The 17,231-nt window shown below is 46.3% G+C and overlaps 1 protein-coding gene across 3 annotated transcripts in view; it reads left to right on the top strand.

The window, feature by feature from the left end:
* LOC135906583 (UPF0462 protein C4orf33 homolog) overlaps window positions 1-17,231 on the top strand; it is a 182,605-nt gene that overhangs the window by 63,269 nt on the left and 102,105 nt on the right. For all 3 annotated transcript variants that reach the window (XM_070539502.1, XM_070539501.1, XM_065438041.2), the window contains 2 exons: window positions 1,189-1,373; window positions 3,813-3,870. In XM_070539502.1, coding sequence (XP_070395603.1) covers window positions 1,189-1,373; window positions 3,813-3,870 — 243 coding nt within the window. The remainder of the gene's footprint in view (window positions 1-1,188; window positions 1,374-3,812; window positions 3,871-17,231) is intronic.

Raw genomic sequence — 17,231 nt, 5'->3', positions numbered from 1 at the left:
GCACCGCTCTTTTGAGTGAGACATTTGAGCGTTGTAGTTCACTAGCAAAACATCTTACTCGTTATACCATTTTAGTCAGGATTCTTTAGTCATCAACATGTTAGCTCCTTAAAGTATTTTCTAGTCCTAAGAAATTTCTTTAATGTAGTGCGCTCTCAAATAAAATTTTTGAATAATCAAAATTTAAATTTAGAAATGTGAAGTATTTTTTTTTTATTTTCGTACTGACGAGGCCTCCGTGCGATATATCTGTGCGGCAGCTGCTTGAGAGATCATTTTTATGTGGTTGTTCTTGACACACAAGCAAACAAGAATCCAGTGCGGTCTTCTCTTGCCTCCCGTGATTCAATCAACCTGATTCAAGTATTGCTTAGAAAAATATTGATTACATGATCGTTCAGCTGCAAAACGCATCTGATTTGGTGCATTGACGACAAGTTCCATCCAACATCAACGGCAAGAGTGAGCTCCCTTATTGGACACGTCTCCTGCCGCAGTTATAACTATATGGTAGGCTCCTCTTATGCCCCTCACATGGAATGGTTCCTGCATCAAATTTTTGTTAGCCAGAGGACCACCTGCGATTTAGCTCGAATAGCTTGGGAATATATAGAGCAAATTCATAAAGTGTGTTGGTATGCAAGCAAGAAGTCGAAGCTTTATCGCAAGGTGCGCTGGAACCATGCAATAACGTTAGCCTAAAACACAAAAAGGACAGAGTTCACTCAGCTATTCCCTTTCTCCAGGATTCTGTCCTGCAACCTACTTTCCTATTTTATACACATTCAGTTACGTTACTACTTATATACAAGAACTGCTTCGGGTTTCACGTTATTCACTGCTACTTTCTGATTTCACAAAGGAATAAATGTATTTCACTTAAATAAAGAATGTGTACCTTGCCATGTCAGTATGACCTACAAGTCGTGCTATTGATTTGCGAACAAACAATTACTGTGGGAAATATGGAACAGCAAACCCAGCTAGATCTAAAGAAGAAGCAGAACGCAACTCTAGAATTGGAGCAAACACCATTTTATAGGCTCGATTGCTCCAATGCTTTACGGCATCGTTTGACTAGTATTTAACTTTATTACGCCATTTTAGGTTCAAACATGAATGTTATAGTGGGCGCCTAAAATATTACATTTCTAGATCAAAGTAAAAACCTTTGACAAACCATTGCAGCCTGTACTACAAGATTTCCAAGAGTTGCAACGGTAGTGAAGTACCCAGTCAGCCCTACCTCTTTCACCTGGCCATGGCTGAAGGTGATGAGATCCCACTGGAAATGAAGGCCGCCTTCTTCGATGACACGTGCCAACCACCAGGACCGGCCGGGAGTTCATCAGTTTACCTTCGCGAATACGAAGGTAACACGTTCTTTTTGCCGGAACTCACGCTGACACAAGCTGGAGTGTCCTGATTCCCTGTAATACGGCTAAAGCTTCGATAAGTTTATTTATTGAAGTCTTGACCAATCTACAAGTTATAATCTACATCTGCCTTACAAAATGGTGCATTTTATTCACTATGAAACTGATTTGTATGGGTACAACTCTTCAATAAAATAGCAGTAATACATTGTGACATGAATTATTTTAGTGATGCCGCTCATCAAGTGTTACATAAGGCTGACTTTTTTACTGAAACCTCCTCTGATAGGTGAAGCAGCGCTCTCCATAGCACTCTATTACTCTGTCAGTCTACTAGACATACTGTTTGCCAAGGGAAAATAGAAATGTACACATTAGTTTCTCTGCTATTCAAAAACCGCGTAACGTGCAGTTTTCTGCAGATGTGTGCATTATCGTGTAGTAGATAGCTGATCAATTATTTTCAACTGGAATCGGGTCGCAAAAACTGCTTTAACTTTGGCGCCTTCCACCAGCTTTTTTTTATGTTGGGCGAGAAAGGAAATCACGGTACATCAGCTTCTTTCTTTTCTTAGCATTCGTGCAGCTCTGAATGGTGATCCTTTCAATGGACCTATATTGCATATTGAAACCTTCTGCGACCGACACCCCAACAAGAGGGCTTTGGAAATGCTTTGGAAATGCCGGAACACGTCTGTAGTGACTGTCCATCGTGAACTGGCCGCATAATTTGTTCGAGAGTTTTAAAGAGCCAGACCAGCAATGCTTTTTTGACCAGCTTAGATACATTGAGCTAAACGACAAACGCTTTCTACTAGTCTCATGGCTATAGTTTAGTGACAAATGCTTTAGACATTGCCGAAATAGGTTTAATACCCTATTTAAAAGGCATTAAAAAGGCGGTAAAAGGAAAAAAATGACCAAATAATAGTCACGTACCTAAAGGTAAGCGATGGCGTAGAGGTAGAGTATGCGCCTCGAGTGCAAGAGGACCGTAGTTCAAATCCCGGTGCTGCGCAATTTTACACCGGTATGAACAGAAAAATCCGCTTGTCGATAAAATTGCCTAACAGGCCTGCAGAGCGGCCTAATCTCGGTGACCAGAAACGGTAACGCACTCCCTCACCGGAGCAGCAAGATTGGCCGCCGTGGTGCAGTACTTCACCACCACCTGCTATATAACGGCAACAATCAAACCCCAGCCCATCAGCGCATGACTGGGGGTACTTGGAGAAAGGAGTATGGAGAGGCCTTTGCCCTGAAGTGGGCGTAGCCAGGCTGATGATGACCTTAAAAGTCATGAAAACATCTACGTCAGTTATTCGCCTACATGTCAAGCTTATCTAAAAGAAGTCGCTCAGAACTGGAACAACATAGGACCTTATAAGACGGTTCTTGCTTTTGAATAAATGGCTTTCCACTCGTTACGATGTATGTTAACATAGGATAAGTGAAAAAGAATTCTAACACAACTCTCGCTGACCCACCAGAAGCATCTTTCGTGCGCAATGTCGCCGAAATATTTGGTGCTCTTGGTCATGCCTGCTAGCAATTCGTCTTATGGTAAAGAATAATATAGGCCCCTAATATGAATGCAGAGTCCGTAAAGAAGTTTCTCACTGAGGAGGCTCACAACCTTAGGGCGTCGTGTAACTTTTCATGATAAAAGTCAATTTGCACAAGCTTAAGTTTTTCTTGTGAGAACAGAGCCACCGATTTCCATCAAGTACTAATACCTGAAACGGTTCCTTGGAAATGAAAATATGGTTTGTGTGTGTTTACTGAAGGAAATTTTATTATAATCATTTTTGCTCTTAACGATTTGAGACAGAACACGTGAAACTTCGAGTTATTCGTTGCTTTCTAACGTTGAGTGGCACAATAAAATTAGTGAGGAATGTCTAAATAATGCTGTTGATCAATGTAATTGCAACGAAGGTGCAACTGAAAGAACACTAACATCTTACAAATGTTCGCATCCATTCGTCACTATATTATTAATATTATAAATCACGAATAAATCATAAATAACATATCGCCGCATGCATGGAAGGTCTGTCTACAACATTAGGCCGGATATGTGCGCGAACGTTTTCAAGTGACACGCACTGGCTGCTGTTGGGCGGCGCTGAGCTTTCTGGCAGTGACCTAATTTAGATGTGTAAATCGTACATTTGCATAGAGGTCTTCGCTTTGTCATGCAAGGTGGAAGCGTCAGCACCCACAGCTATTAGGCAGCGATATGTAGAAGCTAAGTGCCACGCAAAGGGAAGAAATAGACAGAAAGAAAGAACAAATGAATGAACGAAAGAGAAAAAGAAAGAAAAATGGCTTATTTTTACGGTAGGATGCATGTTTATTGTTTTGACTCACTGAGATTCAAATGCAAGTTTTAAAGTTAACGAAACGCTTATCTAATTCGCCATGTACACACAGTTTTTCAGGTTGCATTCGTGGGAACAGACGGCTATTATACTCAAGTCGACATCGGACCGTAAGTTTTAAACTCTTCCCATTTCAATGTTATGTTTGCATCTTCATAGCAGGGGAAATATTCTCGCTCTCGTATTTGCATTGGCTTAACAAATCGAATGTTGCTTCGCTGGCAACTTTTGAGATGCAAGTTCATTTTATATTGAAGTACACATATGCGAAAAAAGCGACATGATCAAAAAGCCAGATACAGATAAGTTGACTTCTTATAGTTCTGCCTCCAGAACATTATGCTATTTTCTGCTTCGTTTTCATTTGCATTGATAATGAAGTAACTTAGCATCTTATGTACTATTGCTTAGCCACTTCTTTCGTGGAAGTCTTACTGTTAGTTGAAACTGCCGAGAGTGTTCGATTTGTTCTACAATGATCATTGCAAAATGTTTTTAAATTTGCGAACTGACAAAAATTGATACTGCATTGTCATTAGGTTTCGGAAAGAGGCATTGACTACAACTTGTACGAGAGAAACACACTAGTGGGACAACTTGCGTGCACAAACAAATAGAGTAACAGGAAAGCGCAATATACAGACGACAACCGGAGCAGTTGTCGCCATGTAGTAGTGAAGAGGCACACAGCTGGCCACCATTATGCATGAGTGAGTGAGTGAAACAACTTTATTCGTTCCACAGTAGACGCGAGTAAACTGAACGTCACCTGGTTTGGGCCTACTCAGGGACCATAAGGTCAAATCTGACGGCCCTCTCGCGGGTCCTATGGACTGCCAGGATTTGAGGTCTAGTCGTGGGCCTTAGCAAGTTTCATAATTTCCTTTGGGGTGAAAGGCGGACTGGCAGAGGCGCAGCCCCACAGGACATGATCGAAATCCTCATAACCACCACACAGGGGGCAGTCTGGGCTTGGGAACCGTTCGGGGTACATTGTGTGCAGTGTCGCAGGACTCTGGTAAGGGCTTGTTTGTAGAAGTCTGAGAGTGAATTCCTGGGCCCTGCACAGCAAGCAGTGCGGAAAAGGCAGGAGTCTTCTTTAGAGATAATTATGCTTGCAGATGCCGTTGTACGAGCATAGAGGCTCGGGTCACCCAGGAGTGGACGCGTTACCCGGCGCACGGTGAGTCAAACCTCGTGCAGCCGAGTGTGCCTCCTAGTTGGGGCAGTGCGAGGCACCCTCAATGGTTCCAAGGTGCGCAGGAACCAAGCCAATGAGTGATGTTTAAGGTCTTTAGCATTGCGAATGATGCGAAGGGCGTGAGGATCCACCATTCCCATCTGAAAGGCCCTCGTAGCGGCCTTGGAGTCTGAATAAATCACGTCATGTACACCGTCCGTCAATGCAAGAGCAATTGCAACCTGCTCTGCAACGATAGAACTAGAAGCACGGATGGTAGTGCAGCTGAGGACTTTAGAATCACAGTCGTTGACCACTGAGGGGAAGGCTTCTCCTTGAGCATACGAAACACCGTCCACGAAACATATTTGATCCTTGTCCAAGCGGGCACTGGCGAGAAGAGCGTTACCGCTGGCTTGTTTATGTCTTTCGGTGTTGGTCGGATGCTTATTGCATCGCATTCGTTGTATGGAAATCTTGGATCTTACGTCATTGGGCAGCTTCACAGCGTCGGGACCGACGACCGTAGGGTCACGTCCCAGCATACCAAGTATGGCTCTGACCGCTGGGGTACAAGAGAGTCTTACAAATTGAGAAAACTCTTGGGCTTGAAAAATTTCTTCGAACGTGTTATGGATTCCCAACTTAAGGAGTTCTTGTGTGTGCGTTCGGACGGTAAGGCCGAGGGCAAGCTTGAAGACTTGAAAGCCTTGTTGCGCTCCGAAACGAGCGAGTTGTGCATAGCCACCGAAAAATGAGGTGGCGTAGCACGAATGCGTGGACAATCCGGATCAGACCGTCTTCCCTGATTCCGTGGTCTCTATTGGCGATGCTGCGGATCAGACGAAGGTTGCCTTGAAAAAAATTCCTTTCAGCACGACTCCACTGGCCATGCTAGACTCAATAAATATTCCTAGGACCCTGATAGGGTCCCCCTGTAGCACTGGGGAGCCATTGCCGTCGAATAACGTAATGTGGCTCACCATTGCTTGCTTCCAGGGCCGGTCGGAACAGCCTCTGGGCCTCTTGTCGAGTAAGAGCTAAAATTTAGCGGGCGAGCACCACAGCCCAGTGGGGATGAAATACCGCTTCGCACATCGATGGACTCTTGCAAAGTATCCTCGACCTGATCCTCTCATCCGTTTGGGTACCAGATATTGATGTCATCCGCGTAGATCGTGTGGTTAATATTGAGGATCTTGTTCAAGACCCTCGACAGTTTGATCATGGAGATGTTGAACAGCGTCGGGGAGATCACCGCCCCCTGATGTGTTCCCGTTGGACAAAGCTGAATTTAGGGGGTCAAAAACTCGTCAATCTTCAGTCTAGTGGACCTCGAGGAATGGAAGGAGCGCACGAAATTCTACGCCCGCTTGCTGACGTGAAACTCTGTCAGGCTCTTGAGAATAAAAGCGTGCTATAAGTTGTCAAAAGGCTTTTCCAAATTCAAGCCGAGAATTTCCTTAGTGTTGGTGCTTTTTCCTTAGATTTGGTGCTTGATCAGCCTCATGGCGGACTGAGTCGAACGCCCCGACCGAAGGCCAATGATGTTGTGTGTCTAGCATTCGTTAGACTGAAAGTGGTCAGTACGGCGCTCAAGCATGGTGTGCTAGACAATATTACCGACGCACGACGTCAGGGAGATGGGCCTTAGACTGTCGATGCTTGGCGCTTTTCCTGGCTTGGTTATGAGTACTGTGTAGGCTGCTTTGCAGCTCTTAGGAATGAGGCCGCTGCACGAGATTTCGTTCAAATTGTCTACAAGAAACTCGATTGAGTTATGTTGTTATTTGGCTGGTGACGCCGTCGGGCACAGGGGCAGATCTACCGTTGAGCGATGCAAGAACCCGCTTGACCTCAACCACGGTAAATTCCTCGTCAATCGATGGCACGTCGCGGCCTTCCTACTCGGAATACTAGGAAGGGGGGTGAAAGATTGTCCGTAGCCGCCAGGTACTTGCCTATGAGCTGCTCTATGACCACCTCATATGGAGTCGAGTGCCTGGCCAAATGGACAACTTTCGCCAAAGCTCTCTTCTGATAGGACTTGGTCTTGCCATTAAGCAATACGTGCATGAGGAGTCTCCACCTTTTACCGGTCTTGAGTTGGCCCTCTACCAACTCGCACAGCTCGTCTCATTGCAGCTTGCATAGAACTCTGCAATGAGCCTATATCGCCTTGTTGATTTTGGATATTTTCTTGTGTAGTCTTCTGTTGTTGCGCTGAGTCTTCTATAGCGCGAGCAATCCTTGCTTGGCATCCAACAGAGGCACGAACCTATTGTCCATCCTGTCCACCTCGATATTGGTCGTCACCTCCTTCGTGGCTCTAGCCACATCCTGTTTTAGCTCGACGCACCAAGAGTCTAGGTCCGTATCCTAGATAAGAACGCGCTCGAAGCATTTGGCTGAGAACAAGTGCCAGTCAGTGAACTTAAAGCTCCCCTTCTTGTTACAGGCAGCCTTGATGACCGCTTCGATGATGCAATGATCGATACCAAGGTCCATGAGTGTGTTGGTCCACATGACGTTTTCCAGCTTCTTGACAAGGTGAGCTCCGGAGTCGTTTCTCGGCAAACCAAGATCCCACTCCATGTCGGGAAGTATTTATCGGTTGCCAGCGTAAGATCTTCCTCCGTTGCCATGTGGCACAAGTCTCCACCCTTCTTCGTATTGGTGTGATAGCCCCACACATGATGCGGGGCAATGAAATTCCCCATGACGACTAGAAGAAGACATCCGGAAAAATGCGTGGCCTTGAGAATACCACCAGCCCTGGCTCTGTGAACGCTGCGTCTGCAGTAAACATCGAGTATGAAGATGCTGGTTCTTCTTAAGCACCGCATAAGAGTTCGACAGAGTTCGGCCATGACGATGACGTACTCGACCCCATTGTCAGCGGGACAGAGGTCTCGCTGAATGTACGTGAAGTTTTTACTGACCAGAGTAGGAACCCCCCTTCCCTCTTCAGTGAAAGCCACCGTTAGTAAACCGGTGGGTGATGGGTGATGATGTTATCGTTTCTTGCAAAGTAATTAGTTGGGGTTTGTGCTTTACGCTTTTTAGGTATTGTCGTAGGGTCGCCCATTGCTGACGAACCCTGCGCAATTCCACCACCACATTGTTATGACGTTAGCTCCATTATCCAAGTTTGGGCATGGCATGGATTGCGAAAGTGCCGCCTTCAGAATGGCACCCTCCATCGCTGAGGCTATGACGCTGTGCAAGTCTGGGACTTGTGCTGTAGATGTGCTTGGAAAATATCCGTGGCAGGTCCCCTCCAGCCTTAGTATTTTCGCACTGAGGTCAACCGCTGAAGACCATTATGCATGACGAAAAAAATTGTTGCTGATTTCACTTACCTCCTTCACTTCCTAGCGTTCACTCAGTGTCGTCAACACTGAGATGCCGGTATATTTCGGGAGGTGCGGCAGTTCATCAGGGTCTTTCCGCTGGATTCATTTGTGGTTCAGATTACAGTTAGAAAGACTGATGAGTATTAAGGCCATTCGCACGTTCCTCGAGTGAACACTCTTGTGTGCATGAACGTATTGTACAAGTCCGCGCGGTTCTGGGAGGCGCACTGCCGATGCTGCTTTGTTCCGCGTGGATAACGCCATAGGCGGGTACTGCGCCGAAACACCGGGCATCGCATAGGCCAAAAGGGTGGCAGCGCTTTATGACGGCGCACGGCAGGTTCCTGTGCTGACAGCACAAATTCAGATTCGACGATGCCTGTCCGTGCAGATCGAAGAATGAATTTTTTTGCCCATAGAGCTTTGTGGCCTTCCCTGGAGACCCCGCAACCTCTACTTCAGCAGTGACGACTGGCGCAGCGCGATGCTCGCGTGCCGCTTTGGGGTGTCTAAGAGCCAACGAAAAACACTTCGCGATACTCGAGCCCGCACCATCTCTTCGCCTTCAGCATCGTCCAGATGGTCATCGCTTTTGTCGTCGCTCACTGCTGACACCTCACGGCGTTCGCGAATCAACCGGCGGCCCAATACGCATTCGGAGGACAGGAGGATAGCCAAAGCCCCATAACACTGACGGGCATCGTGCTGCGCGGAGCACTAAAAACTGCATTGAACAATCATGACCCCGAGTCGCCGATATGACACTGGGCGCCATATGGTTCCTTTTCTCCCAGAATAGCAGCTCATTGGGGAGGGCGTTGCGTATCACAGCATCGAACGTTTGAGGGATAAGTTCGATAGCCAAGCAGTATCAGCTCAAGAAGGTTTTTGTTGACAATGACCTCGACATAATTTCTATAAAGAAAAGCACGGTAGAGAGCCAGGTGAAAGCAGATCACACTGTGCCACCATTAGGTTCCCGTTTCAATGCTTGTGTGTCGCACTCGATCGGAGCGGCGGGGGGTCACTACCTGCCCATTACTCAATCGCTAGCTGTGTTGGATGAAGCCGTTTGTGTGTGCCCCAACGGGACGTTTCGTTTTCCGTAATTTCGCGGACATCAGAAAGCTTTCGCGGATTATTTGTGATTGGTTTCTGACTCGGGAAGATCAACGGCCGGAGTTTTTTGGAAGCCATGTGCCCTTATATAAATTACAAAATATTAGCGTATATACTCGGTGATACTAACTACGTCTGCGTACGGCGAGGTCAGCATGGGAAAGTGCGCATACCAAGCGAAAGCGCGCCCTGCTTGAAGAAAACATCGACGGATGAACAAATGGAAGATGCCGCTAAATGTGTGAGCGCAGGCCACGTCACGTACACGCATCATGTCACATACATGTGACACTGGACAGGCCGTATATCTAGATCTTGGGCAGCTGCGCCATGATCACGCGGTCCAACCGATGATATTTAGGGACCAGTTTCTGATATATATTACACAAGGGCATATGAATAACCAGTCGCACTGGAACTGGGCACTGGGAAATTGTATAACGCCATACTCATTGAGAAATAATTTGTAATGCAAGTGAACGATGTCTTTAATGCAGTTAGGTGGCAGTAACACAGAAGCTCATGGAAAAGTAGAAAGGGTTAAAGGATAAAATTAGAATCGTAACTGCAACGAAGTATCCACCTGCACAGTGAAAAGAGAAGTAAAGAGAAGTGCCTTCGAATACAGTTGCAAGTACTTATCATGCCTTCGTGGTGAAGTTGCGCACTGATAACAACAAGACGAAGACACAGGAAAACACGACACTCGCTTTCTTGTGTGGTTTCGCTTGTCGTTGCCAGTGCGCTGCTTCACAACCAAGGTATGCTGATTAATCACCAACTTGCTGAACTTTCCACATTGCAAGCACTTAATTCTGCAAGCACAGGCTCAGCTCATGCAGGAAATGCGTGATGTTAATTGGTAGGTGCGGTTTATTGTAACAGAGGGGTATCGCAGAGAAGTTGTGCTTGCACGAACATTGTGACTCTGGTAAACCAAGACCCAAAATAAGAGCGCGTTGAGTGCGGAATAGGTACACGTTGAGCTAAAAGACATGAAACAGATACGTTACTGAATCGCAGTGAGGCAGAAAGTTATTAGAAAAGTATTTTGTGGAATACTACGAGGGGTTATTCAGAAAGTAAGGGCCATTTGCTTGTACTTGAATATTTACATGTCAGAGTAAAGTTTCAATTGTGCAACGCCATCTGTTATTTTTGCGCAAAGTTAATAAAGGTATTTTTTTTGGTGCAGTAGTCATTTGCTTGTCGGGAAATGGAAGTGACAACGTCCGCGAAAATCGTTGCTCCCGCCTGTTGTGAAGTGCGAGCTGTAGCTGAATTTTTTCGTGCAAAAAGATCGTCAGCTCCTCCAATTTATGGGGAGTTGTGCCTAGTTAAAGGACCTACGGTGATGAGGCAAAGAATGATCTGAAAATGGCGTCCATACTTCAAAAATCACCGCGCAAATGTGCACGATAAAAGCGGAGGAGCAGGCCCAGCATCCAGACCAATGAAACTGTTCATGTGGACCGGGAATCGCGATTACATCAACGACTGATGGTTAGTGGGCTGGCTGATAAATTTCCTCTTGTTGGACGCACTGCAATTTACACCATTGTAACTGAAACCCCGGACAATAAAGTCTGTGCAAGGTGGGTACGAAAAGATAAATACCGACCAACTAAAACATATTATCATTAGGTGGACGAGTGTTTTAGGACCACTACCAGCAAAACGGAGATGAGTTGTTTTCGCACATTATTACAGATGACGAGACGTGGGTAATCCTACGCCCTCACAGAAACAAAACAGCAACCAATGCAGTTGCGCCACTCCTCTTTACAAAAACCAAAAAAATCAAGCAAAATTGCCTTACTTGAGTGGAAAAATGTTGGCTACCGTTTTCTGGGAAGAAATGGACGTTCTTTTGGTGGATTTTATGGAATGTCAAACCACAGTTACATCTGACGTATACTGTGAAATGCTCACCAACCTGAGACGTGCGATAAAAATCGACGGTGCATGAAACTGTTGCCTGGAATTGTCCCCCTCTATAAAAACGCGCGTCCTCACACCAATGCCAAGACGAAGGAGAATATTAAAGATTTGGATACAAACTTTTTCGTCACCCACCCTACAGCCCCGACCTTGCACGAAGTGAATATTTCCCCTTCTTGCAATTAAAACAGTGGCTTGGGTGACAATGGTTTGAAGACGAGACAGTCAAGACTGCCTTTGGCAATTGGTTCAATTCCCAGGCAGCGAACTTCGAAATGCAGAGAAACTAAAGGAACTGGTACCATCGGTAACAAAGGTGCTTAGAAGTTAATGGTTATTATGTAGAAAAGTGAAGTAGGTTCGGACTAAACTAAACGAGCCAATAAAAACATAACTAACAAATTGATGTTTTTAGCAAAAAACGACCCTTACTTTTTCAATAATCCTTGTACATGGAGTTATTTGGGATTGTGGCGCGATTGCACATTTTTTACGAGGTAGATTTCTTGTACAAAATGTGGATCAGGCTAGTCGTCAAAATTATTGTCTAACAGGAACTTCTTGACAGAACTGCTGCCCTGTCTGCTTTTCTCACATGAGCTCTTTCCTGCAAAATTTTAATTGTTCAGCGAGGAAAACGCCGAAGTTTGAAGATGAGTATTCGGAAAAATCTCGAAGTGCCGATTTCTGAACAGGAACTTGGAACAAGAGTTGACGAACTAAGTGTATACGGAAGATGCTCGAACCTGACGGGATTATTACCGAGTTTTATAAGACATTCAAAAGAGGCTTCGCAAGATTTGTGCCTAATCCTGAAAGAAGGGCACGAGAGAAAGGTTGTCATCAATCATGAGCACACGGCATTCATTCAAAGTGAGATGAGCCGCCCTTACATATTTATGTCTCTGCTTACTGACCAACCAGGTTGACGAATTTTGGTTATGGATAACATTTGAAGGCACTCACTCGACGGCTAGATGTCGTAATTACCGGCATTGTGGGCCCCACCACACTTGTTACATTAAGGGTCGCACAATAGGCACAACTCTAGAGGTACCTCGCAGAATACTTGAGTGTTGCGACGTTTTTCGTGATACCGGGACAATGCTGCAACTCCATCTGAAAAAAAAAACCACCTCCGGCCGACTCTCGCACCAAGGTTTATTTTCTCTATTTAACCACATTAGCATGAGCACCAGATTGCAAAAGGGCGTTCAACTGTTATACCCAAACTGCACCACGCGGATCATCAAGAAGAAGAGCGCGAGCGACAGCGTACCGGTTTATGACTCCGTGAGGCACGGCTAGCCCCGGGTGCGAAGTCGGTGGTCCGTGCGGCCACGAACGTTCCACGCATGTTGCCGTGTCGGGAGTAAGACAGGTCCCGAGCCATGTTCAAGAGATGAGAAAAAGGTCTATATACAATTATACGTGAGCAAGTTTTACAGGAACGGCTCCATCACTCTCGGAGCACACTACGTGTTGAAATGTCTGCATGTCCGAGCCTTCTCTTCACGGCAGCGTAGATCCGCTTTGTTTTATGCCGTTTATTTGCCCTTACACTCGTCCAAGAAATTCGCTGTTCTTCATCATCATCATCGTCATCAGCCTGGTTACGCCCACTGCAAGGCAAAGGCCTCTCCCATACTTCTCCGACAACCCCGGTCATGTACTAATTGTGGCCATGCCGTCCCTGCAAACTTCTTAATCTCATCCGCCCACCTAACTTTCTGCCGCCGCGTACTACGCTTCCCTTTCCTTGGAATCCAGTCCGTAACCCTTAATGACCATCGGTTATCTTGCCTCCTCATTACATGTCCTGCCCATGCCTATTTCTTCATGGCTACTCACAAACGCCGAACCGCATAGGCACCGACTACACGGGGACTACGGGGCGCTAGCCCCCTCCGGAGTTTTCCGGGGGTGGCTCAGCACCCTCTCTCCCCCCGGGCGATGCCAAAGCAGCCCTTCTCCCGCTCACACAAAGACATCTAAAGTGCCATTATCAGGGTTTCGTCACCAACATCGTTTGAGGTTTCTTTTGACTTTCTTTGACCTTTTCACTTGAAATTTTATTGTGGCTAATAACTTTCTACGTCATTGTTGGCGCTGACGTGCACGGCTTTTAATTCATACTTTCACTTTATTTCTGCAAGCCCTAAATGTAGGAGGATAAGCGATTAGAAGCACCAAAGGCGCCTGCCTCATGCGTATTTTCTTATTTCAACATTATTTTAAATTTCCGCTTAAACACCATGCACATACATAATATAATGAAATATATACATGGGACAAATTTTCTTATGCTTTTGAAAGGAATGGAGGTTAAACATTATTTTTAAAGGTATGGATCACCTATGCCTAGAGAGTGAATATGCTGCTGTATGTTGTCGAAGTGTTCAAATTGCGTTCCGTGCTTTTTTACCATGAAAAAAAACCTATAGAGTTAAGTGACCCCTCCGACAGTCTTTTATCAGTGGCGTATGACATGCACGTGAATGTTATGTGTCTCAATATAGCTTCTCTCTACAGTAAGGAATGCTAACGACTTTTAAAAAGACGCTTCTAATAATTTATAGCATTTCTTAGGGATGGAAACATCGTCGGTTGCATGTAAAGGTCGTAAATATGTACAGGGTGTCGCAATTAACTGTCATGCACCAGGATTTAATAAAATAAAGAAGTGTGTTACACGAAGAAAGGCTAGTGTATAATGTTTACATCACAGCGCAGTAGCTGCCAGTAATGTTCTCATTACTGAGATTTGATTAGTTAATTGTAATTATTTATCTCACTCACGGCGTACTAGCTTGATTATCAGTGTCTAATGAGGCATCTAAAGGCACAACCAAGGGACATCTGACTACGGTAGTTTGAGGAACGTACTAACTGCATACATTTTTTTTCGCGACAGATAAGTAAACCCCGCGAAACATGGAGAATACCACGCGACTGTGCTTCCACCCGTATCCTAAAGCGGCGCCCTCGAACAAGCTCCATGTGAGCTCTACAGAACGAAACAAAGAAAATAAAGATAAAGACATCGTTATCGAGCTAGTGCCTTATCTACCGCGCCCCGGTCCAAGCATCCTGTCGCATTTGATGTTAGTTGGAAATATGCTGTGATAGCTGTTGGCTTAGTGGAGATAAAGTACACGAAACTTTTTTGCTTTTTTTCAATGATGCCTATCACCAAAAAAGCGAATCGACAACGTGAGTGTGAAGGTTTAGTGGTGCGTTTTGCTTCGCCCTAGTCGCCATGTCTTTCCCTAATGAGCAGAAGGTAAACATAATCCTTGCCTTGGGACCTACAAATGGCAACAACAGGAATGCCTCATATATATATATATATATATATATATATATATATATATATATATATATATATATATATATATATATATGTGTGTGTGTGTGTGTGTGTGTGTGTGTAGTGCGGCGGTAAGCCAAACGCATCGCCTATCATCACAATATCTGAAAATCTGAGACAAACTGGCTACTTGAAGAAACAGCGGCAGAGGTCTCCATTTTTGGGTCCTAGCCTACGCACGGATGTTCTTGCATTTATGGCTTCATATGCTCATGGTAGCGTAACATACATGGCCAGCCAGGTACCAGTTTCCAATTTCTAAATGACGGCCTTTCAGCCGTACCACTTTAACCAGCACCAATGGTTAAAAATAACGACCTGTATAGTCGTCTACGTTTCTCGAATGTGGTCCTCACAAAAGTCAATGAGTCGCAGGACTTTATGAGCAACATCATGTGCACAGATGAAGCCAATTTTTGCAGAAGCGCTCCTAGGTAAACTTGCATAATGTACAGTATTGGGGGGATTTCAGTCTACACTGGGCAAAGTGCAATCGGCACCAGTGTGAGCGGTCGCTCTATGTGTTGCTCGGAATTTACTACGGTGCTATAATCACTCCCATTTACTACGATCACACACTGGCTGGATAGCGTCACGTGGAAGAAATCCTTGAAGGAGTGGTAGGAGGACTTTCTAAACGAATCAGGCTCTCGCGTCTTTCGATTCTATGGTATCAACAAGATGGGGCGCCCCACACAGCAGCAGCCGAGCACGAAACTGGCTGGATGTGACTTTTCATGCGCAATGGATTGCAAAACACGCACCTGTAAATTGGCAGGCTAGGTCGCCTGACCTCTCGCTACTCGATTTGTATGTTTGTGGTTATGTGAAAGATCATGCAAACATGATCGGAACGGACGTCAAATTAGTTCAAGACAAGGATAACCGATGTCTGCAGTAGAATTCCGGCATCGATCATCAAAAAACCACCAAAAATTTGATAGTGTAGACTCAGTATACTGTGTAGTTGCAAAATGAGACCTATTCGAACACGTCCGCTGAACACGGCAGCAGCTGGTGTTCAACGCACCCTACGAATTCATTGATAATAAGGGAGCACTGAAATCCGATGTTTATTTTTTTGTGTGTAGACATCCTGATAACCATTTCGGCTCATTTAGTAGTATGGTATGGTATGAAGAACTTTATGTAGGTCCTGAGGGATCAGTCTAAGACTGATGCGAGCCGCTCCCACGTCGGTACAGAGAGGCCGAGCCCCTGTGCCTTCACACGGGCGCTCTGGACATCCCTGAGTTGGTCCGCCAGCACTTCACTGTGCAGCATCCGCTGCCACAACTGTTCACCTCGAGAACCATCACCGGCCAATGCCAAGCATGTGTTCTAAATTGAGCAAACCCCCACACTTACTACAGTAGATTAAAACCCCGCAGCCCGGATTTTATTATTCATGATGACCGGGTTAGGGTACTGTCAGGAGTGACAAGCGTAAACGAAGAAAGAGGACGAAGAAGGGGTGGAGCGGGCGCGTGGAGCCGCGATCTTGGGGAAGGGGCACGCGCGGAGAAGGACGTGGTGACCGGGCGCAGCGTTCCAAGAGAAGACGGCCGGAGATCGCCTGTCTGGGTCCTGCACCAGATCTTAGGCGACGCATCGACGTCCCGCCCGAGTACCAGGCTCGGCGAGCAGATGTCCGACGTCCCTGGAACCACCGCTGGCCCGGACCTACCTGCTAGGACACGTCAGCGTTGCTGCCGCTGAACGTAGACGCGCGGAGGCTGGCTACAGCCAGTCACCATCCCGTCCGGAGAACTAAGCTGGGCCGGCGCGCACCGGGAGCGCCAGCCGGCACGAGCCCCGCTCAGCCGGAGCGCGACAGCCCCTCAGCGACCGTGCCGTCGTCACGTCGGCTGGGGCATCGGTGACGCCGGACAATAACAACGACTGACGACGACCAGATCGCATCGACAGACCACAGACCGGGGCGACGCCGATACTCGCGTCGAACAGTACCGGTACTGTAAGTGCTCCTACTACAGCGAATAGACAATCGCCGCACAGACGTTTGTAAACGCGGTAGTGTGAGCGGAAAGCTTAGTAAGGGAGGACGCATGCCGTGTGCAATGTGTTGAATCTTACCGTGTGTTCCTGTTGCTAAAATAGCCTATTGAATGAATGTTACGTGTGTGCTGCATCTTGCGTTCGTGTGTTCCTTCAGCTCGCTCAAGCAAGCGTACCAGGCGTTAACCTTACTCTTGACAACATTGGCGAGCCTGCCAGGATCCCTTTACCTTCGTCACGTGCCTCGGGGTGTCTTGAGCAACGGAATGGACCTTGAACGTTTGATGACGGCTGGAATGCCGCGGGCATGTCGGCCGAAGCCATAATAGCACTGTATCACGAGGAACAGAAGCGATTAAGAGAAGAACGCGCAGAGGCGCGAGAGGCTGCTAAGGAACAGGAGGAGAGAGCGAAAGCTGCGGACGAGCGTGCATATAGGAACTTGATGTTGGAAAAAGAGCTTACGGAAAAGAAGTTGCAGCTGCG

Source organism: Dermacentor albipictus, chromosome 5 (assembly GCF_038994185.2).
Source record: "Dermacentor albipictus isolate Rhodes 1998 colony chromosome 5, USDA_Dalb.pri_finalv2, whole genome shotgun sequence".
In the NCBI taxonomy this organism is placed as follows: Eukaryota; Metazoa; Arthropoda; class Arachnida; order Ixodida; family Ixodidae; genus Dermacentor; species Dermacentor albipictus.
The sequence above is the reverse complement of the archived record's forward strand: the minus strand, read 5'-3'. Positions and strand labels throughout refer to the sequence as shown.